Source organism: Drosophila teissieri, chromosome 2R, assembly GCF_016746235.2.
Source record: "Drosophila teissieri strain GT53w chromosome 2R, Prin_Dtei_1.1, whole genome shotgun sequence".
In the NCBI taxonomy this organism is placed as follows: Eukaryota; Metazoa; Arthropoda; class Insecta; order Diptera; family Drosophilidae; genus Drosophila; species Drosophila teissieri.
This window is the reverse complement of record NC_053030.1, coordinates 14,107,926-14,131,818: the sequence shown is the minus strand read 5'-3', so window position 1 is coordinate 14,131,818 and position 23,893 is coordinate 14,107,926. Positions and strand designations below refer to the sequence as shown.

The 23,893-nt window shown below is 46.2% G+C and overlaps 6 protein-coding genes across 12 annotated transcripts in view; 5 read left to right on the top strand and 1 right to left on the bottom strand.

The window, feature by feature from the left end:
• The first annotated feature begins 1,361 nt into the window (after positions 1 to 1,361).
• On the top strand, positions 1,362 to 2,266 carry LOC122613170 (trypsin alpha-3). Its single transcript, XM_043787214.1, has one exon. It carries the CDS (start codon positions 1,362 to 1,364, stop codon positions 2,142 to 2,144), a length of 783 nt encoding a protein of 260 aa, XP_043643149.1. The 3' UTR covers positions 2,145 to 2,266.
• Positions 2,267 to 2,791: 525 nt separating this feature from the next.
• On the top strand, positions 2,792 to 6,954 carry LOC122612538 (myeloid leukemia factor). Of its 5 annotated transcripts, XR_006325636.1 has the most exons (6): positions 2,792 to 2,956; positions 3,622 to 3,842; positions 3,903 to 4,431; positions 4,975 to 5,166; positions 5,520 to 5,803; positions 6,233 to 6,371. XR_006325636.1 is itself a non-coding variant. In XM_043786227.1 (5 exons), the coding sequence occupies exons 1-5, from the start codon at positions 2,901 to 2,903 to the stop codon at positions 6,351 to 6,353; spliced, it is 1,119 nt and encodes a 372-aa protein (XP_043642162.1). In that variant the 5' UTR covers positions 2,793 to 2,900; the 3' UTR covers positions 6,354 to 6,954. The 5 variants fall into 5 exon arrangements, 4 of the variants coding, with proteins under 4 accessions (XP_043642162.1, XP_043642164.1, XP_043642163.1 ...); XM_043786227.1 differs by lacking the exon at positions 5,520 to 5,803 and having other exon boundaries at positions 2,793 to 2,956; positions 6,233 to 6,954; XM_043786228.1 differs by lacking the exons at positions 2,792 to 2,956; positions 5,520 to 5,803 and adding an exon at positions 3,402 to 3,559 and having other exon boundaries at positions 6,233 to 6,954.
• LOC122612539 (thioredoxin domain-containing protein 15) lies at positions 6,900 to 8,054 on the bottom strand. The gene is made up of 2 exons (XM_043786231.1): positions 7,921 to 8,054; positions 6,900 to 7,863 (listed from the first exon to the last, which is right to left on the bottom strand). Exons 1-2 carry the CDS (start codon positions 7,946 to 7,948, stop codon positions 7,001 to 7,003), a joined length of 891 nt encoding a protein of 296 aa, XP_043642166.1. The 5' UTR covers positions 7,949 to 8,054; the 3' UTR covers positions 6,900 to 7,000.
• Positions 8,055 to 8,132: 78 nt separating this feature from the next.
• On the top strand, positions 8,133 to 10,736 carry LOC122612537 (death-associated inhibitor of apoptosis 2). The gene is made up of 3 exons (XM_043786225.1): positions 8,133 to 8,641; positions 9,085 to 10,117; positions 10,183 to 10,736. The coding sequence occupies exons 1-3, from the start codon at positions 8,270 to 8,272 to the stop codon at positions 10,269 to 10,271; spliced, it is 1,494 nt and encodes a 497-aa protein (XP_043642160.1). The 5' UTR covers positions 8,133 to 8,269; the 3' UTR covers positions 10,272 to 10,736.
• A 323-nt stretch (positions 10,737 to 11,059) lies between these two features.
• On the top strand, positions 11,060 to 20,169 carry LOC122612176 (sodium-dependent transporter bedraggled). Of its 3 annotated transcripts, none has more exons than XM_043785618.1 (8): positions 11,060 to 11,254; positions 15,519 to 16,398; positions 16,528 to 17,714; positions 17,781 to 17,945; positions 18,010 to 18,289; positions 18,347 to 19,131; positions 19,200 to 19,435; positions 19,497 to 20,169. In XM_043785618.1, exons 2-8 carry the CDS (start codon positions 15,588 to 15,590, stop codon positions 20,023 to 20,025), a joined length of 3,993 nt encoding a protein of 1,330 aa, XP_043641553.1. In that variant the 5' UTR covers positions 11,060 to 11,254; positions 15,519 to 15,587; the 3' UTR covers positions 20,026 to 20,169. The 3 variants fall into 3 exon arrangements, with proteins under 3 accessions (XP_043641553.1, XP_043641551.1, XP_043641552.1); XM_043785616.1 differs by having other exon boundaries at positions 17,778 to 17,945; XM_043785617.1 differs by lacking the exon at positions 11,060 to 11,254 and adding an exon at positions 13,136 to 13,154 and having other exon boundaries at positions 17,778 to 17,945.
• Positions 20,170 to 21,098: 929 nt separating this feature from the next.
• LOC122612336 (protein slit) overlaps positions 21,099 to 23,893 on the top strand; it is a 53,179-nt gene continuing 50,384 nt past the window's right edge. The window contains exon 1 of the mRNA XM_043785880.1: positions 21,099 to 21,614. The gene's annotated coding sequence lies outside the window, so the exon portion shown is untranslated. The remainder of the gene's footprint in view (positions 21,615 to 23,893) is intronic.

Below are 23,893 nucleotides of genomic sequence, written 5' to 3'. Positions count from 1 at the left end.
CTGATGAGCTACGAGTGCGGGACCTCCGCCGGTTGGCGTCTATTTATAACCGATTTGGCCCGATCAAGCTCGGCTTGAACGTCGAAAAAGATGTACGTGCTACGTCGCTAGAGTCCCCGGATACCCGAAGCCCCGGATCCCCGAATCCCCGAAGATACCCGACCGAGTGTATCGAGTATACGTAGTAATTGCCAACTAGTCGGCACTCGAAGTGCTAAGTAGCTGAGAAGTGGAGGTGATGCTGGATGCTAGAAGCCAAGTGGCATGGCAAGTGGCATGGCAATCAATTATCCGTTTGCCGCTTGTTTGATGTGCCTCCTCCAGCTCCTCCAGCTGCCCTATGCTGCTCCACGGGATCACAGACCCTTTGGGATGCCAGTGGCACTTCAATCCCAACGATCCGAGTGGGGGAAGTCGTCAGTGCGAGATCTTCAGACGCGTGCCAGCGGATCGAACTTTGAGCGGATATGGGAACGACGCAGACGGGCCTCTTCAAGATGTTGATTACATCAATCATTCATGTTTACTGTCCAGTCGTCAGATTTTGCACATTCCCAACCTGGTGCTTTTAACGTCATCATAAATTCTACAAAATATATTCGGCATTTATTTCCGCGAAACTTCTACGTTTGCTAGGCTTAAACCAATACTGCATTGTTTACGGAACTCAAACGAATAAACTTTCTTATTCATTCATTAATCACTGAATATTCCTAGTTCTGTTTAGTCAGTTGGCCAGTCATATTGGTAGATAAATTTCGAATTCAAGAGTCTTGGACATGTGATAGCACTGTGCCTTTACCGATTAAGAGTGGTTATCAACAGGTTAATTATTAACAATTATTATTATGCCAATCAGCCCGATTAGAACAGCACTTCTTGTACTCTTGCCGTGGATACTCGTGCACCACGGATGAATATAGTAAATAAATCTCGGTCTGCCTTTCCGACACCACTTATCTGAAGACACGATTCCATGGAGCACTTCGAGATTGAGATTACACTCCTCGGCTAGACGCCGTCGCCATTCTGGACGAGTAAAGTTCAGTGGCAAATGAAATAGAGTCCATCGATGACTCAGTGGATCGCTTTGCTGATAATCCCCAAGTGGGTTCTCCTTAGCTGGCCAGTTGGCTGTGTGGCCATTGGGTCTTTAGAAGACCACCGCCCTGTTTATAATGGATATAAAACGAATGGAGCTGCGCGTCCTATAAACTTTACGATATCATTGCAGAATTTGATGAAAATCCAAAGTACCTATCAGGGATGATCGCTAGATTCGCCATTTCGGTGTTAAGTGATAAGCAGGCTACTCCAGCCCTATATAAGAGGCCCAAATCGCACCACTTTCAAGTTTCACCATGTCGCTGCGGTTGGGTTTGTGTCTTTTGGGTCTTCTTGGCCTGGTAATCCACTCGGAATCCGCCTCCATAAGCCCCCACATTGTGGGTGGCGATCAGGCGGACATTGCCGACTATCCGTACCAGGTGTCCGTCCGCCTGGAGACCTACATGCTGCTCCACATCTGCGGTGGCAGCATCTACGCACCCAAGGTGGTCATCACCGCCGCCCACTGCATCAAAGGACGCTATGCCTCGTACATTCGGATCGTGGCTGGTCAGAACTCCATTGCCGATCTGGAGGAGCAGGGCGTGAAGGTCAGCAAGCTGATCCCCCACGCCGGCTACAATAAGAAGACATATGTGAATGACATCGGTTTGATCATCACTCGCGAGCCCTTGGAGTACTCCGCCCTGGTGCAACCCATTGCTGTCGCCCTGGAGGCTCCGCCGTCGGGTGCCCATGCAGTCGTCAGTGGTTGGGGGAAGCGGACCGAGGAGGATGAGGCGCTGCCCGCCATGCTGCGCGCCGTTGAGCTGGAGATCGTCGAGAAGAGCACCTGCGGAGCCCAGTATCTGACCAAGGACTACACGGTGACCGAAGAGATGCTCTGCGCCGGCTATCTGGAGGGTGGCAAGGACACCTGCAACGGCGATTCCGGTGGACCCTTGGTCGTCGACGGAGTCCTTGTGGGTGTGGTGTCCTGGGGCGTGGGCTGCGGCAGGGAAGGATTCCCGGGAGTCTACACCAGCGTCAATTCCCACATCGATTGGATCGAGGAGCAGGCGGAGGCCTATCTCTAAAGAATGTGGAAAGCTTTACCAGCTAAACGCGAACAAATTAATCGAACAAATTATTATTTATTATATTACTACAATAATAAATACCAAATGAACATTTAGAAAACATAGCCATATCATATTTAAGCTGTACAACTTTTCAAACTAACTGGTTTTCCTAATTAAAATACCTTCTTTATATTTTTCCATTCCATTGGAATTCACAAGCAATTCCTTATGATTTATTTGTAAATAAATTATTTACTCATGGCTATAGGTAAAGGTAGTTTATGTTGGGGAAGGGCAAAAGTACATTGTAACTCATTTTATACTTTTATAATTTACACAATTGTTGAGGCAAGTACAAGTTTCTGTGCATAACTTTAGAATAAATCAAGTCTGAAATTATAATTTAAAATATGTGACTTAAAACACATTTTGTTTTTTATTTGTGGCATTTCTATTGGACAAAGTTCAAATAAATATCCACAGACATTGTCTGTTTAAAAAAATAGATACATTCATTACATATATTTCTTATATATATGTAGAATAGCGGTTGTTAAATTCATAAATATTAAAAAAAAAATAAAACTATTAAATTTTTAAATATAACGGCCTATGGTATTTTTCAGAGCTAGTATGTATTTTAGTTGTTGCTGTCGCTGGCATATTTAAGCCAGCAAGATACGGGCACACTGTTAAAGAAAATATTCGTGAAAATTCTGCATACGGAAAGAGGAAAATTCCACCAACAGAAAGCCAACACAAGCCAGAAAAATGTCTTTATTCGGAGCGTTGATGGGCGATTTCGACGACGATCTTGGCCTAATGAAGTAAGTACCAAATGCCGCACAAAACTGAACACAATGCGGCTCGCCCTGCAGAAGCCCCATTTATATTGCCATACGTGTGCAGCTAATGAAGCCTTTTTGGGGCGTGGAAAAACAGCAAAACAATCGCAAAACAAGGTGCAAATCAATAATTGGCCCATATGCCCCATAACCAGGTCAATTAAACATGCGTGCACAAAAATTAGCAATAAATAGCGTGCCAAAATGAACGGTAACCATCTGAGTGTGCGTGCGGGTGTGTGTGTGTGCAGCATGCGTGAAGTGAAGACGTAATAATCGATAATTTGAATCGAGCGACCGCAGGGAAATGCAATTGGGGAAAATGCACTCGCAGGCAGGCGCTATTTCAAAGGTTTCCCCCTGCCACTGGGCCTTTAGATAAGGCCCAACCGCAAAGTGACCCATGAATAGCCAATCGGAGCCTCTTTCATATAGCTAAACACAGCAGGCTACGCTGCCTTTATCACTTATCTAGCCACAAATCATTCAGTTTGGCTGTGTTAAAAACCACTTTTAGGCTCAGTTTATAATGAAAAGAAAACGTAAAGGCAAATCAACCAGTGACCGTACACAAATGGAGCCCCAGTAATCCTCGTATATCAGTCAAGTATCACCAAGTTACTCACCAAGTCATCTTTACTTTGCAGCAACCACATGAACCACACTATGAACGCGATGAACATGCAGATGCGCTCGATGAACCGCCTGATGAACAGCTTCATGCCCGATCCCTTTATGCAGGTCTCGCCCTTCGACCAGGGATTCCAGCAGAACGCCCTCATGGAGCGTCCGCAGATGCCGGCCATGCCAGCCATGGGACTCTTCGGCATGCCCATGATGCCAAACTTCAATCGTCTGTTAAACGCTGGTGAGTATTCAATGGTTTTTCGGCCCATCAAGAGCCCCATCCAAAACTATTGTATTGCAGATATTGGTGCCAATTCAGGCGCATCCTTCTGCCAGAGCACCGTGATGACCATGTCCTCGGGTCCCGATGGGCGTCCTCAGATCTACCAGGCCAGCACTAGTACCAAAACAGGACCGGGAGGCGTTCGCGAGACCCGCAAGACAGTGCAGGACTCGCGCACTGGACTAAAAAAGATGGCCATTGGTCACCACATTGGCGAGCGAGCTCACATTATTGAGAAGGAGCAGGACATGCGTTCGGGACAACTGGAGGAGCGGCAGGAGTTCATCAATCTGGAGGAGGAGGAAGCCGAGCAGTTTGACAGGGAGTTTACCTCGCGCGCTTCACGCGGAGCTGTGCAGTCAGGACATCGTGGTGGTGGGATGCAGGCCATCATGCCCGCCCGTCCAGCGGCTCACACCTCGACGTTGACCATTGAACCGGTGGAGGACGACGACGAAGATGATGACTGTGTGATCCAGGAGCAGCCGCCGGTGCGCTCCTCCGCGGGCCGCCATTATTCCACTGCGCCAACGGCACCGCAGAACAGGTGAGTGTAAGGGATAACGTCACATCCACATCAGAGTCCCTGTTCCGTGCGCGTGATTGTGTAGGATTAGCCGAATAGCTTTTGCTGAAGCCCGATCCAAAGAATCCCCCAACTAACCACAACTCCTCTCACACAACTGTTGCTAAATTGAAACGTTTGTATTTACTTGCAGATATAATTACTAAATCTAAAGTCAATACAGTATATTTTACTAACTATCCGATAAAACAGAAACAGAATTGCATACTATAAATTTCTGCTAATCACATTCCCAACTGCGTGCAAACGAAACGAATCGAATCGAAATCATAAAATGCACAGAGGTAGGCGGCAACTTAAGCTCTCAACATCTTTCGTTTGTTCAGTTTTCGTTTTGCCCACGACTCCTTTCGTTCGCCATGATCTCACCCACTCACGACGTATAAAAGCTTCGCGTTGAATGAACTGGATCGCCAACTAGCATAGTCCCGACCCCCCAAAAGTATTGTTGTAATCTTTTCCAACTTTTCTTCGACTCGATTCCATACTACGACATCGACGCAGTGGCAACATTGCAACAGCAGCAGCAGCACCAACGTCCTCGCCAGCAATCTACGACACAAGCAACGGAAACAACAATAACTACGTGAGCTCTCGTCGTTCGTATCTGCGAAATGGGCATGGCCTGGCCACGCCGCGCCGCCCACTAAGGACACCCCCATCCTCGCCGCTGGCCACGGTGTCCACTTCTCCAAGGTTTGTTCAGTTGGGTTCGGCTGGAGCCGGCAATGCGGGATTAACCTAGTTACATAGACTATGTCGGCTTCGAACCTCATTTCAATCTGCTTGTATAGTCCTAACCAAAACCGTCTTCGGACAGCCGAAGTTGGATGCAAGGGTTTTGTGGTCCGATAAATGGTTGACAACGCTTTAATAACAACGTTCTTGATTTAATGGAACCTATATTGCTTATTGTTTTCGAACTCTACATAGGCTTCATGGGTAGCAACGATTTGATCTTGTAATATACCATTTACCCAAGTGTATTAACGACATATCGCTCTCTCTTCTCTTCTCCATCAACATTTTGTACTTTCCAAATCATGCAGAGATTGGCGTCTTTATAATTCGCGGTACCACCGCAAGTAGAGCGGATACAGTACCAAATACATAAACCGAAACCTATGCTAATCCAGATAAATATCATAAGTAATCAAGTCAACGACGAGAAACTCGGCTTTCGGCTGGCTTCAACGTAACCACATGCACTCTACTAACCGAAGGCGGCACCAACGCTACGCTCCGCTTCATCGCCACAAGAACTTCGAACTTCAAACAGCAGCAACACCACATCTCCGTGCCGGCAGCTCAGCACTACGGCCGCAAGCTACGTGTAAGGCCGCACCTTCCCACACACATCTAACTCTCTGTCTGCATACTCGCATTTTGACCCGCCCGAAAGAGCATCGCCTATCCGTATGACATGTAGACCACAATCTGCGAGAGCCCACACTCGACGATTTACCATACTACGCGGCGACGCCCAATTGGCAATCGACGACAATCAAAATTTGAACCATGTTGCTGCTGCTGTTGCTGCGCCACCACTAGCGACACTATGCGCGAATCCTACGAATCCATCACTCGCTTGCCTACATCATCCATCATTGCTCCTTTGACCTTCTCTTCCTGTTTTCAAATTTTCACTTGCGTTCGAATTGGCCTGTGTACGAATGATTATGTGTACCTTTTGTTTTGTATGCCTATTTTTCGGAATCGTTTCTGTTAATTAATGAATATCTGTTTCTGCTCCCCCCACCAGCATACATCCTCATCCCTATGCCGCCCATCCGCGGCGCCAACAGCGCGCGGTAAAGCATCATCACACGGAGGACGAGGCGGCCAGCTCCTCCAAGGCGGGCAAGCGCGGCAAGAAGCAGTAGTAGCAGCGTGATCACCTCTATGCCAACATCTTCCGAACCGCACACTCAAAAACAATGGGAAGCAAGCGTTGGGTTCTGTTCCAGAGCATCTTTATGTTATAGCAGAAGAACCATTTCAAATATTTTTAACAAACACATAGTTCTTTACTAGTTCTATCATATGTCATATATCCTGCGTGAGTCGCCCTCAGTTTAACACTAAAAATTGTACAAGTTCAAGCTACTGTTGATGCCCACGCAGGATATAGATCAACTTGCTTACACTTACTTAAAACAAATGTGACTATTCAACGCCGAAATCATTACACTCTCACACCTAATCAAAAAAAATTCAATGAAAGTAATGGAATATATATGAAATCGTATTTATAAGTTTGAATTATTTGATTAATTCTCAAGTTTCTAGATTTTGTTAGCCACTAAGCTTTAAATTATGGATGCCAGTTACCGTGCAAATGAACACAAGCGATTTGAAGGCTCCGAACGATAGAAAACCACAATTACCAATTACCAATTCCCCAATACATGTAATTCGTAAGGCCTAAGTAAATGTTGATGTGAATTTAATTAAATGGTAATTACATTATAATAGTAAATCCAATGTGTTCTACTTATGCGACTAATTGAGAACTAAACTTAATAACTGACTAGTCCACCATCTCCATTTGCGTCTCCTCCGATTCCCGCCAATTGCGCTGCACCATCTCCACCAGCTGCTTCCAGAAGACCGTCTGACGCAGGTAGTTGGCAAGGCAGGCCAGTATAAAGGCCCAAGCGAGGCCCAAATAGTAATCCGTCTCCACAATGGGTTTATTGGACAGCGGCTCGGTCTCTGAGCGAAGGACGATGGCCGGATCAATGGCCTGTGGATCGACAGTCTTCACATTGGTGTGACGCATAATGAACCTGGCAAAGCTGCGCTTCTCCGAGTCCTTCCACGATGGATCGTATTTGATTAGCGGCCTGCCCTGGTGGAATATCATCAGTGTGGGCAGCGAAACGATACCGATCTCGGCATTTAAGCGACCAAACTCATAGGCGTCCACATAGGCGATGGACAGCGTGGGAAAGAAATGGGGCAGCAGATTTACCACCGGAGCGACACGAGCGCACTCCAAGCTGGTTGCGGTGCAGAAGTGGACAACCACACAATTGCCCGGCTCGTGGCGCTTGGTGGCATTGCCCACGGGCTTTAGCAGATTCAATATCTCCTTGGCACTTCGCATTATCAGCAGTCTCGGCTCGGTTGCTGTCTCATTTTCTGGTTCCCGCTGCAGGCACTTGATCATAATTGGTGGCTTTCGCACCGGAGGCAGCTGATTCAGGTGCAGGATGTGCTCATCATCCGGCGCACACATGCGTCGCTCCTCCAGCAGGGCAAATGTCTTGAAGCTATAATGGCACTGGCCACGGGAAATTCCCAGGGAATCCGCCGTCCCAAATAGTCCGAAATACTGCAGGGCACTTAGTAGTCCGGAGAGTTCCGCCTGACCGTGCGCGGCGCAGAGCACTGTGGAAATATAAATATGTCAATACTCAAAGAACTCGAAATGAATAAATAACGTACAAAGTATAAACAAGAGATTTGGGTTCATTTTATCGTTGCTCGAACAGCTGTTGAAATAGTTGGCTGTTATATGACACTCAATAAATACCTGGAAACTACTTGATTTTGATATATCGACTATCAAGCTAAACTGCTTGCCTTCTCTCGCCAAGCAGTTTCCATTAGGACGGTATGTCATCGATGAAACATTGACGGGTATCGAAAAACATCGATGCAGTTTTTTACATCGCTACAATAAGTTTATATTTTTACCTTGCCTTGTTTTCATTTTCGTCTGCGCTCGCTGCTGGTCCCTTGGTGACATTACATCATTTGTGGATCCATTGGGATCCAAAACAATAGCGCCACGATGACAGAGCAGCACATGGAGCTGGAGAGCGTTCGCCTGGCGACGTTTGGGGAATGGCCCCTGAATGCCCCAGTTTCCGCGGAGGATCTGGTGGCCAATGGTTTCTTCGCCACGGGTAACTGGCTGGAGGCCGAGTGCCACTTCTGCCACGTGCGCATCGACCGCTGGGAGTACGGCGATCAGGTGGCGGAGCGCCATCGCCGCTCCTCGCCCATTTGCTCCATGGTTCTGGCTCCGAATCACTGCGGCAATGTGCCGAGGAGTCAGGAGAGCGACAAGGAGGGCAACAGCGTGGTGGACAGCCCGGAGTCTTGCGCTTGTCCCGATCTCTTGTTGGAGGCTAATCGCTTGGAAACCTTCAAGGACTGGCCGGTGAGTACCCTGAGCTGGTGTCGCTAGGCTCTGGTGATTCACCAAAGCGTGCTCTTTGTAATCACTATAAGGTTTCAGTTTCAAGCTCACTATAAGTACATATGTAAGATTGTTTACGTATTTAAAATGTAGCGTAAATAAGCGTAGGGAAATTCCAGTCGAAATAATCTCGAAACCTTTTTTATACAAACAAGAAAAGTCTTGCGAAATATGTAAGCTGCCAAATTAACACAATTCAGCTGAAAGATGTTTGGTAATCAGTTGGGGCATAAAACTAGTTCTTTGAAATTAGTTAAACTCAGCTTAACGTATTTTCCACGAAACGAGTTGAGAAATAGGATTACTTACTTTAAATTAAGTTCATTGATTTTTTTTTTCTTCATAAGTGAATAATTTTAAATCTAGGTCAACTTCAGTTTAAAATGTCACCATCTTCCTTTCAGAATCCCAACATCACGCCGCAGGCTCTGGCGAAGGCTGGTTTCTACTACCTGAACCGCCTGGATCACGTGAAGTGCGTTTGGTGCAACGGAGTGATTGCCAAATGGGAGAAGAACGACAACGCCTTCGACGAGCACAAGCGCTTCTTCCCACAGTGTCCTCGTGTGCAAATGGGACCACTTATAGAGTTTGCCACCGGAAAGAATCTGGATGAGCTGGGCATCCAGCCAACAACCCTGCCACTGCGTCCAAAATATGCCTGTGTGGACGCCAGAATGCGAACCTTCTCCGATTGGCCCATTACCAATATTCAGCCCGCTTCTGCTTTGGCCCAGGCTGGCTTATATTATCAGAAAATAGGCGACCAAGTGCGCTGCTTCCACTGCAACATTGGATTGCGCTCGTGGCAGAAGGAGGATGAGCCGTGGTTCGAGCACGCCAAGTGGTCGCCAAAGTGCCAGTTCGTTCTGCTGGCCAAGGGTCCAGCCTATGTGAGCGAAGTGCTCGCGGCAACGGCTGCCAACGCCAGTTCCCCGCCAGCCACTGCTCCAGCTCCATCGCTCCAGGCAGACGTACTGATGGACGAAGCGCCGGCCAAGGAGGCCCTAGCCTTGGGCATCGATGGAGGAGTTGTGCGCAATGCCATTCAGCGCAGGCTCTTGAGTTCCGGATGCGCTTTCGCCACGTTGGACGAACTATTGCATGCCATTTTTGACGAGGCAGGCGCAGAAGCTGCCCTGGAGGTGCGTGAGCCGCCAGAGCCAAGTGCTCCTTTCCTTGAACCATGTCAGGCCACCACTAGCAAGGCGGCATCTGTGCCAGTAGCAGTGGCCGATTCCATCCCAGCCAAACCACAGGCAGCTCCCGTTGCGAATATTTCGAAAATCACTGGCGAACTAGAAAAGATGTCGGTGACCACACCGAACGGAAATCTCTCACTAGAGGAGGAAAACCGCCAGCTGAAGGATGCACGCCTCTGCAAGGTGTGCTTGGACGAGGAGGTTGGCGTGGTGTTCCTACCCTGTGGCCATTTGGGTGAGTCGCTGACCTATCATGTACCTTGAGCTGTATCTAATTTCCTGTTCTTCCGATCTGTATAGCCACCTGCAACCAATGCGCCCCCAGTGTGGCCAATTGTCCCATGTGCCGCGCAGACATCAAGGGATTCGTGCGCACGTTCCTTTCGTGAAGCGCATATCGACATCATACAGAGTTCACCAGTTAGTTGTTAAGCGAATCGATTGATAGCACCCACACAAACTACTACAGCGAAGTTCAAATTATCCGGTGATTAGCTAATGCAATACCTTTAATCGTCTACTAAGTACTTGGCCAACTGCAGCTATTCGTTTTTACATTAGCTACGGTTGTGAGTTGTCGTTACTAACTATCGCCTTGTGTCCGAGCGAATCCCTTTAGACCAGACATTATACACGCTGAAAAGACCTTATATAAATGAACTGCTCTATTTCGCACTGAAAAGGGTATCAAGCTCCGGCACGACCGCAGATCACTTATGTATTTCTTGTTATCGTACTCTTATTAACACATGTATGTATTTTTGTTGATCATGTTTATAAGCCGCTGATAGTATGGTCTACACACAACTATATGCATTCGCGAAATACGAATAAATGTATATGTAAATGTTAAATATTATTTTCTGCCTTGGGAGGAATCTATTGTATTAATTTAATAATGAATATGGTTAGAAGGGTAGGTGTTTCCAATTATTATGGAATTTAATTAGATCCTCTACAAATATTCTTCGAAATATTTTATTTATTTTACTTAGTTTTAAATCCAAACGGTTTTTAATGGATGTGCCCCTTGAGATTAGGCTATTAGCTTGTAACAGTCTGTTTCCACTGCGCAGAACTATCTCGATATCATCGCGATGCACGCTCGATACTATCGATAGTGGCATCGATGTTTTGACAGCTCTACGCAAAAGTACCAAAATATTGGTATCCAAGCAATCGTTTTCAGCTCTCCGCGTGAAGTCGTGTGCGCTGCTCGTAAGCGAGCTCCAATGAAGCTCTGGTCGCGAAAAACACACAAGCTCCAACGCCAAGAAGTGCATTAGCTAGTGAACAGATTTTAGAAGAACCGAACCAAAGCCACGGCGAATTTTATATGTAAAATCGAAAATTACCAAACGCGCGCTCGTGTGTGAGTATATTCTGCGAGTATTTCAAAGGAAGAGTGCAAGTGTGTGCGTGTGTGTGGTGCTGCTGCTGCTACTGCTGCATTTTACGGAGTGTGGGCGGGAGCGAGCGGGACAGAGAGTGCAGTATAGTGTGGTGTGGCAAGCAGTGACCATTTCCCCCCGCCCCAGCCAAAACCCTTTCAGTCCGCTACCTTTCCATTTCGGAATCTTCTTTGAAAAACACTTTTTCGTACGGTGAGAAACAAAGCGACGCACGCACACACACGCTCAGCGAGCGTTGCTTAGATAGAGAGATGGATGGTGGAAGGGAGGGAGGGGAGAGAGAGCACGACACGTATCTGAAAATCTCAATCTCACAAGTACACACCGTAATTTCGGTGGTCGAGCGTGCTGCGCATACGCGCTTGGCTTTATTCCATTTTTCACATTTTCTTTTCGGGTCAGTCGCTGGAAACAGCTGTGCGCTGTCCCTCACCCTCCACCTCCCTCTACCCCAACCCCCTACCTTCTGAAGAGAATGACCAATCCACCCATTAAGGTATTCCCCAGCGAACCGCAAAAGCCCAATCAGCGTTTATTTTTTTTATTCGGAACGGTTATTCATTTAAAACTCTGGATAACCTGTGGCTGTGTGTGGGTTTCCGTGTGTGTGTCAACAGCGCAAAAAAAGAAGAAAAACAAAAGCAGGGCGGGCTTTTTACCGTTCTCTTTCTCTTTCTTCCGCCTGCCAGAAGAGAATGCAAAAATAAACAAATAACAAATTCCCGCTATCTGGACTGCGAATGTGTTCAGAATTTCTATATCCATATCTGCGGAGTGTATACAACGTTTGTTTAGCAATTGACCCAGTGCTTCCCTTAAATATTGAACTCAATTGGAGGCGCAGTTGCAGTCGGCGGGGACTTTATTGACTGCATTACTCATATGCAAGTCCGAAAGGGGGGATCGAATGCGATAGCCGCACCCCTCACTTGCTGCACTTATCTGCCTACGAGGAACTGGCAGAAAAACGTGCCGATCTAAACGTTTGATGTTTTACAAGAGTAGCTGCCATGGTGGTAGATAGCTGAAGTACAGTGAACTTGCCCTAAGCTAATCCGTCGTTGATCCGCAGCAGTTACTGTCAAAACCTTACAGATTTGCATAACACACTTGTATTTCGCTGCCCCCATTCGTGGAGTTCATTAAACCCATTAAAGCTCATTACAAGTGAATAAGGTTTTAAGTGCCCTTTTTAGCGTTATTCATATGCCTGATACATTTCTGCATTATCAGCCTGAGAAACAGTTTTTATAAATCATTAAATCTAAGAGTAGTTTAAATTATGTTTTAAGCTACTTGATTAAACAGATCAGGGCAGTTCATAGAACTTCCAGTTACTCCTAGCCGGTTTCCACTGTGCCAGGGCTGCGGCACCTGCCCGCATCGCAGATCAAACCGTTGAGAGCCTCGCATCTCGCGATCAGCATAAGTTGCAACCCTAGTCGCTCACTAACACACACACACACACGCGGACATGCTGCTCACGCACAATGGAGCCAGCTCCCCAGTTTGCCCGCTCGTGTGTGTGTGTGCATATACATGTATGTGCGTGGCAGCATTAACTAGTTTTATTTGCTTGGTGAATGTCAATTTCATTGTAATTGCACACTCCACGAATAGAAAAGGAAAACAAGTTGGCCAGCGGGCAGCGATGTTTGGCGATTAGTGCACCGCACCTGGGAGTTGCCATTTTAGCCCCAACATTTGGCGAGGTGACCTTCGCCAGAGTTGCCGATCGATTGTGAGTTGCACTTGCTGCTGCTTCGGTGGCGGCAGCTCTAATTGTTTTGTTTACATTTCTGTGCGCGGTGCGAAAATGCGAGAAATGCCAGAAAACGAGAGCGCCAGCGAAATTTAACGGTACGTGGTTGCTTGCTATATACATATGTAGATATGTATCTGCATCTGTTTGTGTACATATGTGAATTTGCGATCAATGGCGCTGCTTCGCTAAATAATTTGACCTCTGGGCCACCAATTAATGTGTGGATGCTGCCCATTCTATTACCACCACGCCACACCATCTTCCCATGTCGCATTCGCACATGTACATATGTATGTATGTACATACATATGTATATTACCAAAAGCTAAAGAAGTGCAAGACTGGTTGTGCGCGTGCGCGTGTGTGAGTTTCGGAGATTTTATGGCTGCTACGAAGGTCACGGCTAAGCGTATGCAAAATGAAATCAAAGCTAAACCAGACTCTGTGATTCAGTGAGCAGATCGCAGAGCAGAGACTGATAAGGGCAGTGGGCCAAGACGAAGTTCAGATGCTCTAGTACTTATTGATTTGGCCATATGGTTACACAATCCATTGGATAGCTGGTATGATGTGCACTTGTCTGTGGAATAATCAGTCTTTCTACTTTCATATTTCTAAAAACAGCAATGTTTGCTTAGATGCATAACCGGTGAACAGCTAACAAACTGCACGAACAAACTTATGCAAGTTGAGTTCGCCGGTTGCCATGGCTACTGTGTGCGGCTTTTGATTAAACACAACATTGCCACATGCAATAGAAAACTACCACCGTTTGCCTCGTTTCATTTGCTATCCTGACCACAGGACTCACGTTTATTTGTTCCTCGGCATATCGACTCATTTAGTGATGCCGCAATCAAGTCGGAAATGTCTCCGTTAATACTGAATAAACTCCACTACTCAAGGGTATTCATACGAATAAACAAAAACCAGCGAATATAAAACAATTTTGACGTGAATCGAGGTAACGTGCCAACGATCTCCCCCTTTAAGGCCTAGACTCCAGCACTCCCTTTCCGATTTGATTGTTTATATCGTGCCTTAACAAATTATTAACGGAAGTACATTCACCTGATCAGTTGAATGAACATGAGCTCTGCTCTTTCCTGCTGTTTTATTTTTTTTCGCCTTGCCCACTTGCTTACTTTTTTTTTTTCTTTTTTACTATTAAACATTTTTTCCATATTTTTTCTCGACCATTTGACAGCAGCTGTTGTAGATTTTTTTTTCATATTTTTTCTTGACGCGATTCACTCACGTGCAAACAATCGTAAAAACGCCAGAGCACGCGCTTGTTTGCATTTGATTGCATTTTTCCATATAATGCAAAGTGATCTTCCCACTGACCTGTCCCAATCGGTGGTTCTGATACGCTTGTGGCTTTTACAAACTATTTTCTAGGGCTCTCACTTAATTGAGGGCATTTACTATCATTGGATTTCCCAAAAAACAGAAACAACTCATTTGATTTGACGTAATCTGTACTTAAATGGGAGCAAGTCTTATCGCGGGTACACTCAATTAAATGCTATACAGCTTTGAACTCCGTGAGAAGGTTGGATTACTCATAAAAACAATGTGAATTTGTCTAACTTGAGCTTCATTTGGGAATCATCGCTTTATTTAGCACCATTTTATTGGAATTCTTGTTCGCTAATTATCGTTTTTCGATTCGGTTATTAAGTTGTATACTTTCTAACGAAATAACTCGTTTGAATTAGTACCAGCTAGTTTGCCCGTTTTAGTAGCCACATCAATTGACTGCCAGCTTTTGTTAGTTAGTTAACAAAAAGAAAAACACTAAGCGGAGAAATCCGTTTAATCGATCGGTTAACCAAATGAGCATTAGTCATTCTCAAATTAGTCACCATTTAAGGAGATTTCTCAATGCGACACACTTTTTAAGTGGTTCCTTGCTTTCACTTTTAAAATGTTCCTTATGACTTATATAATGCTTGGGAATATTTCTTTTTATTTTAAACAGCATTGAACTTATACTTTAATGCTACCTCAACTTTTGTAACGGTTTATGCAAGTCTTTATCAAATTAATATGACATTTTTTATGAATCATAAATTCTTGTTTAAGTTACTCGAATCGAACGTTTTTGGAATTAATACATCTTAATAGAATTCCTTTAAATGTTATTCCATTAACCTTTTCGCACTTTTCAAACTTTTACCTGAAAAATGTTTAGCAATTAACCGGTTAGAATGCTGATTTCACCTTCACAGTTTCCTATTTAGTTCTTAACGCAATTAAATAAATCACTTAGCTTCACAGTTTTTGTGTAAGATACATGTTACTATAAAACAATCTAAGCAAAGAGAAAATTAATTGCCACTTAAAACCAACTGACTACTTTTTTCCCTAACTTCTTGGATCTTTATTTATTTGTTCTTTATTTGTTACCATTTCAAATGCGTGGTCCTAATCAACACTTTTTTTATCCTCTGCAGGACCGACTTTGAAGCTTCTCAACACTGCCGGCAGGACAAATCAGCTGCGACATCCGGCAATGCACCAAGATGAGCAGTAAGGAGCAGCAAGCAGCAGGCCGGGACTTTAAGCGCAATTCAAATGCCTACTCCAGCCTGCCGCCTTCAGGAACGGGAGCAGCATCCTCTGGAGCAGCACTGGGATCGGGAACGGGAACTGGCAAAAGAGCCCGCGGCAAACAGCAACCGTTGGAGCAGGAGCAATATGGACTCTCGAACAGCCTGTCCAGCGAATCGATACGGCAGGCCTGTGCCTACTACGACGACGAGTTGAGCGATGAGGACCTCATCGAGATCCAGCAGACGCCCCAATCATTTCACCAGCAAACAAAGCAACCTCTTCAGCTGCAACCAATCAGCTTCAGATTGGGTGATGATCTGGGGGACGAACGAAGTGCCTTCTGTGGCAGCCAGGAGATGCAACAGGCGCCATTGAGCACGCCGATCAAACAAGCTGCTGAAACGGATGAAGCCTTATGTGTGCTCAGCGAACTGGATGCCATTCTGGATGTACACGATGTGTCGCACCTGAATGGCACCTGCTCAAGCGGATCTGTCAACTCCGGCAGCGACGATGACAAGGTGGAGGATTATCTGATGGATCTGGACAACTACCTGGAGGAGATGGATAATGCCTTAAGCCGCGAAGACTCGCTCATCATCATTGACGGCCACACCAGCCTGCAAAGAGAACCTAGAACCAGAACTCTGCCTTTAAGTAGGAAAAAGAAGTCAAATAAAAAGAGGAGCGAAGATCAAGAGGCGGCCCAAGGTGATTTCCAAAGAGAACATCAAATAAGGAAGACGTTCAGCTGTTCAATGAGGCCCACAAGCCAAATAGGTTCGTAATCTCTTTTAAGTAAATAGCCATGCCAAAAGCATCTTGTAATCCAATATAATTCGGCTTGAACTTGCTCTTAGGTCGGCTAAAAACTTATGTAACACTACTCTAAACTTGTCTTTTTTCTAGCTTCCTCTTCCGGATCATTGGAGACTTCCACGGAACCCGCGATGGACGTTTGGAGGCGACAGTCCTTGCGTCGCGCCCTGCAGCAGGAAGACACCAAAGCTACAGTTGAGGCGGAAGGAGAGGAAGACGATATACCCACCTTATTGGTGGAGTTGCCCCCAAGACGCCATGCGGAAATGCGTCGCTGTTTTTCCCAAGGCGATTGCCAAGCTTCAGCCGCGACTTCGGATGGCTCTCAGATGCTCACAGAGGCACACATCTTCGACAACCTCCTGCAAACGAACGCACGGGCATCGAGCGAAGAGCCGCGACCCCGCCAGTATGGTCGCCGCTTGGAAGGACCTCCGACCCCAGTTCGCTCCTTGATTCTAGCCCAGAGTCGGCCACAGAGCGCTCCGACGCGCGTGCAGTTGAGGGAACCGCAGCTACAGGACACGCCCACGCATCCTATTATGTCCACCTGCTCGGAACTTAGCTCGGCGCGCTCTTCACGTATGCCCAGCCCAGTTTCCCTGCCTTCGGACAGCAGCAGCAGCGGAAGCAGTTCTGCTGAACAGGATCAGGAGCCGGATCCGGTGCAAACCACGACCATGTGCAGTGCCAGTAGCACTACGCCCCTGGAGCCGCTGCACCAACTGCAATTGCTGCTGCGCGAGAAGTGCGGATTCAACAGTCAGTGGCCCCACGCCGGGAGTCGTACCCTTGCCCTGATTGGATGCACCTTGGGAGTCTTTAATATGTGCCGATTTGCCGTGCTCACCATTAATTTTGGTGGCAACTTTCTGCTGCAGTTTCTTCTGCTCTCAGTAATTTTCGGCATCCCACTTCTGTGGCTGCAAATGTGCTTGGGTGCCAAAATTCGCGCAGGACCCGTTTCCATGTGGAAGATCAGTCCGATTTGCGCAGGAGTGGGCATAGCGCTGGTGATGGAGCAATGCTTTCTGGCCTTGTATTCAACGGTATCGCTGGCCTGGATTTTAGTGTACCTTAGGGATGTGTTCCCGACAGCCGCTCGCAGTGGATATCGCTGGCAGGAGATGGCATTCCCCTATCGCTATGATGCATCGAATGCCACTGGGAACCTTACGCAGACTGTGGCCGAGTACTTCAACGTGGTGGTGCTGCAGCGGCTGCATCTGGCCAAACATCCCGATGCCAGCGGAATACGGTTCCACGTGAATGATCGGGTAAGTTCCACCCTCCCCACTATCCCGCTTCCCGTCTAACTGACTCACTGCCACTTCCTTCAGCAGCTGGCCTTCTATCTGGCCCTCATCTGGGCGGCCGTGTTCCTCATCCTCTGTAAGGGTCTGAAGTCCTTGGGAAAGTTGGCTTACATTATCTACACTCTGCCCTTGGTAGCTCTTGCGGTAGTGACGGCGAAGTTTGTCTATGTCGTGGATCCCAGCAGGATACAGGTGCGTTTGTTACCAGACACATACAAGAACTCTTTAAATAATCGATATGCTTGAATTTTTGTAGAACATCTTTGCTGCCAGCGATTTCGACGACTTTCTGGTGAATTCAAACAGCTGGACGGCGGCCACGCAGGAAACGTTTCTTACTTGGGGCCTCCTAGGTGCATCCGTAATCGCTATTACGAGCAGAAGCCACACCAATGCCAACAAGGCCGCTTTGAGGAGGGATGCGATTCTCCTGGTATTGTTTACCCTCATCGGATTGGGCTTAATGGCACTGCTAGCTCTGTGTTGTGCACAGATTCTGTGGCAGCATGGATACGTTTATGTGCCAGGATCGTTTGGTGAGTGTAAGCCACCTTTTTGCTTTACTTTTAAACTAATTGTATTATTCATTACAGAAAACCCAGATTGCTACGCGTCTATTTACTCGCTGCAATCCAACACCAATCCTTATCTACTTTCCTACCCGCGCTCGCTAATTCCGCACTACTCCTCATTCATAGGGGAAACTTACAGAAGAAATCGCACCATGATTCACGTGGAGAGCGGGTTCCAGGCACTGCGCTTCATCTCGGAAATCTTTCCAGCCGTGCTCTCACTGGCCAGTGATAGCATATCGTGGGTTTGGGCCGCAGTGGCCTTTGCAACCTTCGCCGGATTCGGTTTGGCGCAGTTGTGTGTGATGTGGAAACCCATCTCAAGTGCCTTAGGTAATTCCACGAGCTCGGTGTTGTTGAGCTGCGTGACTGGTCTGCTTCTAAGCATCCCATTCGCCACCGAGATGGGCATCTCGATTCTGTACTATGTAGATTTTCTACTGGGTGGCTCCTGGTTTATTCCGATCATCTGGACGGCTCAGATTTTTGGCGTCTTTCTAATACGGGGACGTCCCTACAACGGCGATGACTTGGTGAACGATCTGAGACTTTGTGGCTCCATGTCAGCATTCCTGGCTTTGTCCTGGAACGTTTTGCTGCCCATTGGCCTCATCACATTGTCAGTCGTGGACTACAAGGCTTCCTTGTCGAATCAATTCTACTATTGGCGTGGAAAGTCATACTTTACTTATTGGTCCAGAAAGATGGGCAGTCTTATCCAAATTGGAGTGTTATTAGTCATTCCCGTGACGGCTATTATTCAAATCTACCGGTATCTGGCCCACGGCCCTCCCGATATCTTGGAGGTGAGTCTATAATATTAGTTGACTTGCCGTTCAGCACTTTAATAACTCTCGTTTCCTTTGTCTTTTAGCGTATTCAGTTGCTGTATCGACCGCCCGAGGAGGGGGAGGAACCTCGCCGTCCATCCGCCCGACAAACGGCGTCCCAAAGTCGTCGTAATGCGTTGGGCCAGACCACAGAGGGCGGCCAACACGATGCACAGAATGACGCTCCGCCAAAGTACACGCCACCTCCGTCCTACACCACGGCCACTGGGGCCCGCCTTGCCAAGCTTCTTCGCCAGAGCATTCGTCGCAGCGTGAGGAGGTATAAAAAAACCATCCCTCAATAGAAACAGAAAAGTTATTAATGACCAATTAACCTACAGGGTACTGGGAGACTCAAGTCGAACTCGACCCGTGCTCACACTCGATGCGGAGTCCGCATCGCCAGCGGCACCGCCTGATTACCTGACCATACTGACCAATCCAGCTGGCAGTAGCTTCAACGCGGATCCTTCGCCAGCTTCCAGCAGCAGTCCCGAGTCAATAGAGATCGACCAGCGTCCCGTTGGATACGCCCAACGCTCGCAATCGCTGGGCAGGAAACTGCATCGCTCGGGAGCTTCGACACTGGAGAGGCGGCCGTATACGGCGGAGGATGTGGTGACCATACTACGCTCCTCGGTGCGACATCGCCAGTCGCAGGGAGGCGGACATTTGGTCACTGCCAGCACCCTGCCTCGTCCCCCAACCGCCGCCATGTCCACACACTTGGAGGACGCCTCATTCCGATCCATAGAGAATCTTGTGCTGAACGCCGAGCCGCCGGATAGGACGCCCGGCGTGGAGCTGGAGCTCGAACTGGAGGCTGGACAGGCGGAGGAGTGCGCGCGAAATAATACATCTGTGATTTAACTGACTAATATCGTACCGTACATAGCGTAACTCTTATGCGATCCACATATCCGCTTGCTTTCTTAGACTTGATTAGCGCTAGTTATCTAAATACGAATATTACTTTGTAGTTATGCGAATAATAACGAAAACAACTAGTTGGTATTCCCAAGTGTGAGCTCTTCTGATCCCTATAACCGGTATTGCCGGTCGATCAACCCACCCCATTTCAATCCAATACACATATTTTAGGCTTACGGATCGCGCCTGTCTGCGCAGTTGCCCTTAAAATTATCCCAACAATGGGAGGCCTACGTGCCCTGCTCTCGAGGGCCATCTATTAAAGGGAAAACGTACTTGGCCCTAAGCCGATTAACAAACGTGACCAGTTGAAAAAAAGTGAAAATAAGCGGAAGTCCAGGAGGGCGTAACCAACAAAGGTGGCTTATGAGGCGGGCAGGGAAGTTTCTGCATATTTCGATTAAAATGTCACGCAATTCCTTGTGTTTTCTGTGTGACTTGCATATTGCATGCGGATTGGCCTGCAAAAAAGTTAATCCGCGGATTTTTCAAATCAGCACGAATTGGCGGCGAATATTTGGTACAAATGGCAGCGCTGGTTCAAAGAACCAGTTCAAGTGGTTTGAGTCCCGACTGTAACTTTTGTGAAGTTCACATAGAAAAATAGATCTATAATACCGTTATTTTGCCAATTTTAGTTAATTGTTTTAATACAAATTATACGTAAATAAAGCTTGATATGAGTCTCAGACAAATTAAACGGTTAGAAAGAGGAACTAATATCTGTAGTAAAAGTACTCACTATACTAGGATGATTATGACCAAATGCTAAATAAATTGTCCATGTTCATGAAAATATGTTCCATATGTTAATAATGAGAGTTTTCTGAGCTTAATTAACTATAATATAAGGAGTTTAAGTCGAAACAAGCAACGTTTAAACTGAGTGGGAAAGCGGTATTTTTTAGGCAATTCCTGCTAGGCCAGGAGCATGCCGGGTGAAGCTAATTCAGCGTCTGGTAACACTGCACGGCAGCGAAACAGAAACATAAAAAATTCGAACGGCAACGAAAGCGGGCGGACGCACGCATCACTTTCAACCGCGTCGCGTAGAGCGTCAAAAAAAAAATAACAAATAAAGTAAAAAACAAAAGTGAAGATATCGAAGACCTAAGAATTTGCAGTTGCCAAACTTAAGCAAAAAACATAACTTATGCATTGGCAAATTGGAGTCGCGCGTTCTTTGCCAGTCACATTTGCACGGCCATTTTAAAGCCAAGTTAAGGCCAAAGTTTTCTGCCGCGCCGCCTTCGTAAGTCGCAGGTCGAAAAGTGCTCAAACGAGATTTCCACTTGAAATTCCTGAATTTCGTTTGTCTGCGCGAATCGCATCGAATCGAATCGAATTGAAGCACAAATCGCAGCAGCAGCCGCAGCAGTCGCAAAGCAGAAAAGCGCAAAAGTCGAATTTAAATTCCGTCTGCAAAGTGCCGAAAATTAGTGTCTTTGTTGTGTTAGTGTTTTGTTTCTTTGTCTGTGTGGGTGTTACGATTACGATTGGATTAGCGGTGTTTTCGCCTGATTAAAACGGTAAGTGTCCTTGCGTTCATCCTGCGAGCAAAGTTAGTTTGTTAGTTTGCTGGTGCCAAGTTCGGCGCTCACACATTCACACACTTCCAGCAGCGCCACTCACAACTTATTTTGCCGCAATTTGCTCTAGTGTTTTGTATTAGCATTTTTATGTCCCGCCTCGCCAAAGTTGACAAACAAAACGCACACACACACACGTACACACGCACACACGCATACGCACCGACACGTAAGCGCACGCACACAAAGGATTTCATTACATTTTGGGTGGGACGTAACGGTAACGTTGAAGTGTAACGTATAACCCTCCCCTCGTTCTATCTCTTTCCCGCCCAAAGCCCCGAATGCTGTGCTACCGAATTTGTTTTCGCCTTCGCTCAGTTCCGTTCTCTCCTGTTTTTATTTATTTTGATGGCGTATTTTGCCATTCCGCTTTGTTCGAATTGCGTAGCTTGTCGCCTGCGCTATCCTTCCACAGTCCAATCTGGCTAAAAGGAACTGTCGTGGGTCTCACTTACGTGAAAAATAATACAATTCATAAAGCGCTGCTATAATTACAATTTTACTTACTTGGTATTTGATTTTAACTGTATAATGTCCTCTTTAAAGTTAAAAATGCTAGTTTTAAATCTTATTTTCTCATCAAGTCGAACCACAACATATTTATTTTCTTATTAATACTCATAGTAAAATTAAACTTTTCTATTCTACTGTAGCTATCATAGTACATTAGTTCTAGTTCTACTGTACATTACTCGCTGTCAGCTTTTCTTCCTAGTTTCTGCCAGCATTGAAATGAGTTCGCAATAAATATTGCCCAATGTCAAATAAAAGGGCGATGAGCCAGCCTTTTTCCGCCATGGCCTCTTTCCACATCGGCCTATCTCCTCTATTCGCTCTAATCTCGGGGGACACTAATGCTTTACGACAATTCCTATGCGCTATGCCGCCCAGTACAAACTTAATGCACACATCAATGGCAAATTAGATATACTCCACAGCAAATGTACTAATAACAATCATCGAGTGTGTGTGTGCGGGCTTCCCATTCATCCCATACCATACTATACCATACCATCCCATACGAAACCATCCCATTCCATCCCACAAACGTCCTCTCAAGACGATTGTTTTGTTGATTTGGCTGTTACTTCCAATACATTGGCATTTAAGGGGCAGAATTGGGATCCACTTATGCCTGCCTTATGTCTCATTTGTCGTCGGGCAAATGGAAATCGTTTTGTTTTTGCCTTGTCAAGTGACAAATTTTCATTGTCTCCCGCCACTAATCGCTTACTTAAAACAAAAAAAAAAATAAAGAAGAAACCACGCCGAAGACTCCAAACAAGAAATAAGACATACGACAAGTGTAAATAAACACTTGAGGAGGGAGCGTGGGATCGGGAGTCACGACTAACCGATATCCTCTGAAAAGTGTGGGCGGGGGCGGAGGCACATACGAAATGACTTTATCATAAAAGGTACGCATGCCAGAAGTTAAGTCGAGGCCACTTTCCGTTATAACTTTCAATGGCCTTTGTTATTTGCTCCAATAAAAGCATTTTAATCGATACTCTTGACTTCTGTCAAACCATTCGGATTTGTTTTTGGTTACTAATGGACGTAATGTACGTAATGTACGGAGTTTTTTGGGCGGCATAAATTAAGAACTTATATCCTTTGTGTATTTTACGTAAATACACAGCTGGAGAAGTGACGCAAATGAATTCTTAAATATAGAAAGGATATTTATATAAATTGTATTCTTTTTAAAGAAACCTATAACTATTTATATATAGGTTTTCATACCGTACCTTCTTTATTTAATCCCCCGGGTATCAAATTTATAAAAGGAATAGTAGGAATGACGTATAGTACTTTCATAATTCTTCTTTTTATAATTATTCCACTACTCCACATACCTTTCGATACCCTGTAAATTCCAGTCTGTGTACTTAGAGTACGCACACGTACTTGCCTCTTTTGGTGGCATTGCCCGCGGCACCTTCACTTGGCGCAGCTTGCCTTAATTTCCAGCGGACAAACCACTTTGTTATCGCCACGCCGAGGGCCCTTTAATCTCTGGTAGTCCCTGGTTGGCTGGTCAGACCCACCTCCTTCTCCGTCTGCCCATTGATTTACGTCTCTATTTTCCAAATGTAGTGCAATCGATTTAGATTGATTTTGTTTAAACAAACTGCACAGGGCAGCAAAAGCAGCAGCAGCAGCAGCAACAGCAGCATAAAAGGCACCACAAAGTGTAATAAATAATTGGAAAC

What these genes read in the sequence shown, in the direction of transcription:
- LOC122612537 (XM_043786225.1), top strand. Translation starts at nt 8,270, where the DNA reads ATGACAGAGCAGCACATGGAGCTGGAGAGCGTTCGCCTGGCGACGTTT. An exon ending in AAACCTTCAAGGACTGGCCG is followed by an intron (nt 8,642 to 9,084) that starts GTGAGTACCCTG and finishes TCTTCCTTTCAG; the next exon opens with AATCCCAACATCACGCCGCA. An exon ending in CCTACCCTGTGGCCATTTGG is followed by an intron (nt 10,118 to 10,182) that starts GTGAGTCGCTGA and finishes CGATCTGTATAG; the next exon opens with CCACCTGCAACCAATGCGCC.
- LOC122613170 (XM_043787214.1), top strand. Translation starts at nt 1,362, where the DNA reads ATGTCGCTGCGGTTGGGTTTGTGTCTTTTGGGTCTTCTTGGCCTGGTA.
- LOC122612539 (XM_043786231.1), bottom strand. Translation starts at nt 7,948, where the DNA reads ATGAACCCAAATCTCTTGTTTATACTTT. An exon ending in AAATCTCTTGTTTATACTTT is followed by an intron (nt 7,864 to 7,920) that starts GTACGTTATTTA and finishes ATATTTCCACAG; the next exon opens with TGCTCTGCGCCGCGCACGGT.
- LOC122612176 (XM_043785616.1), top strand. Translation starts at nt 15,588, where the DNA reads ATGAGCAGTAAGGAGCAGCAAGCAGCAGGCCGGGACTTTAAGCGCAAT. An exon ending in TTATGTGCCAGGATCGTTTG is followed by an intron (nt 18,290 to 18,346) that starts GTGAGTGTAAGC and finishes TATTCATTACAG; the next exon opens with AAAACCCAGATTGCTACGCG. An exon ending in GCCCTCCCGATATCTTGGAG is followed by an intron (nt 19,132 to 19,199) that starts GTGAGTCTATAA and finishes TTTGTCTTTTAG; the next exon opens with CGTATTCAGTTGCTGTATCG.
- LOC122612538 (XM_043786227.1), top strand. Translation starts at nt 2,901, where the DNA reads ATGTCTTTATTCGGAGCGTTGATGGGCGATTTCGACGACGATCTTGGC. An exon ending in CAATCGTCTGTTAAACGCTG is followed by an intron (nt 3,843 to 3,902) that starts GTGAGTATTCAA and finishes ATTGTATTGCAG; the next exon opens with ATATTGGTGCCAATTCAGGC. An exon ending in ACGGTGTCCACTTCTCCAAG is followed by an intron (nt 5,167 to 6,232) that starts GTTTGTTCAGTT and finishes TCCCCCCACCAG; the next exon opens with CATACATCCTCATCCCTATG.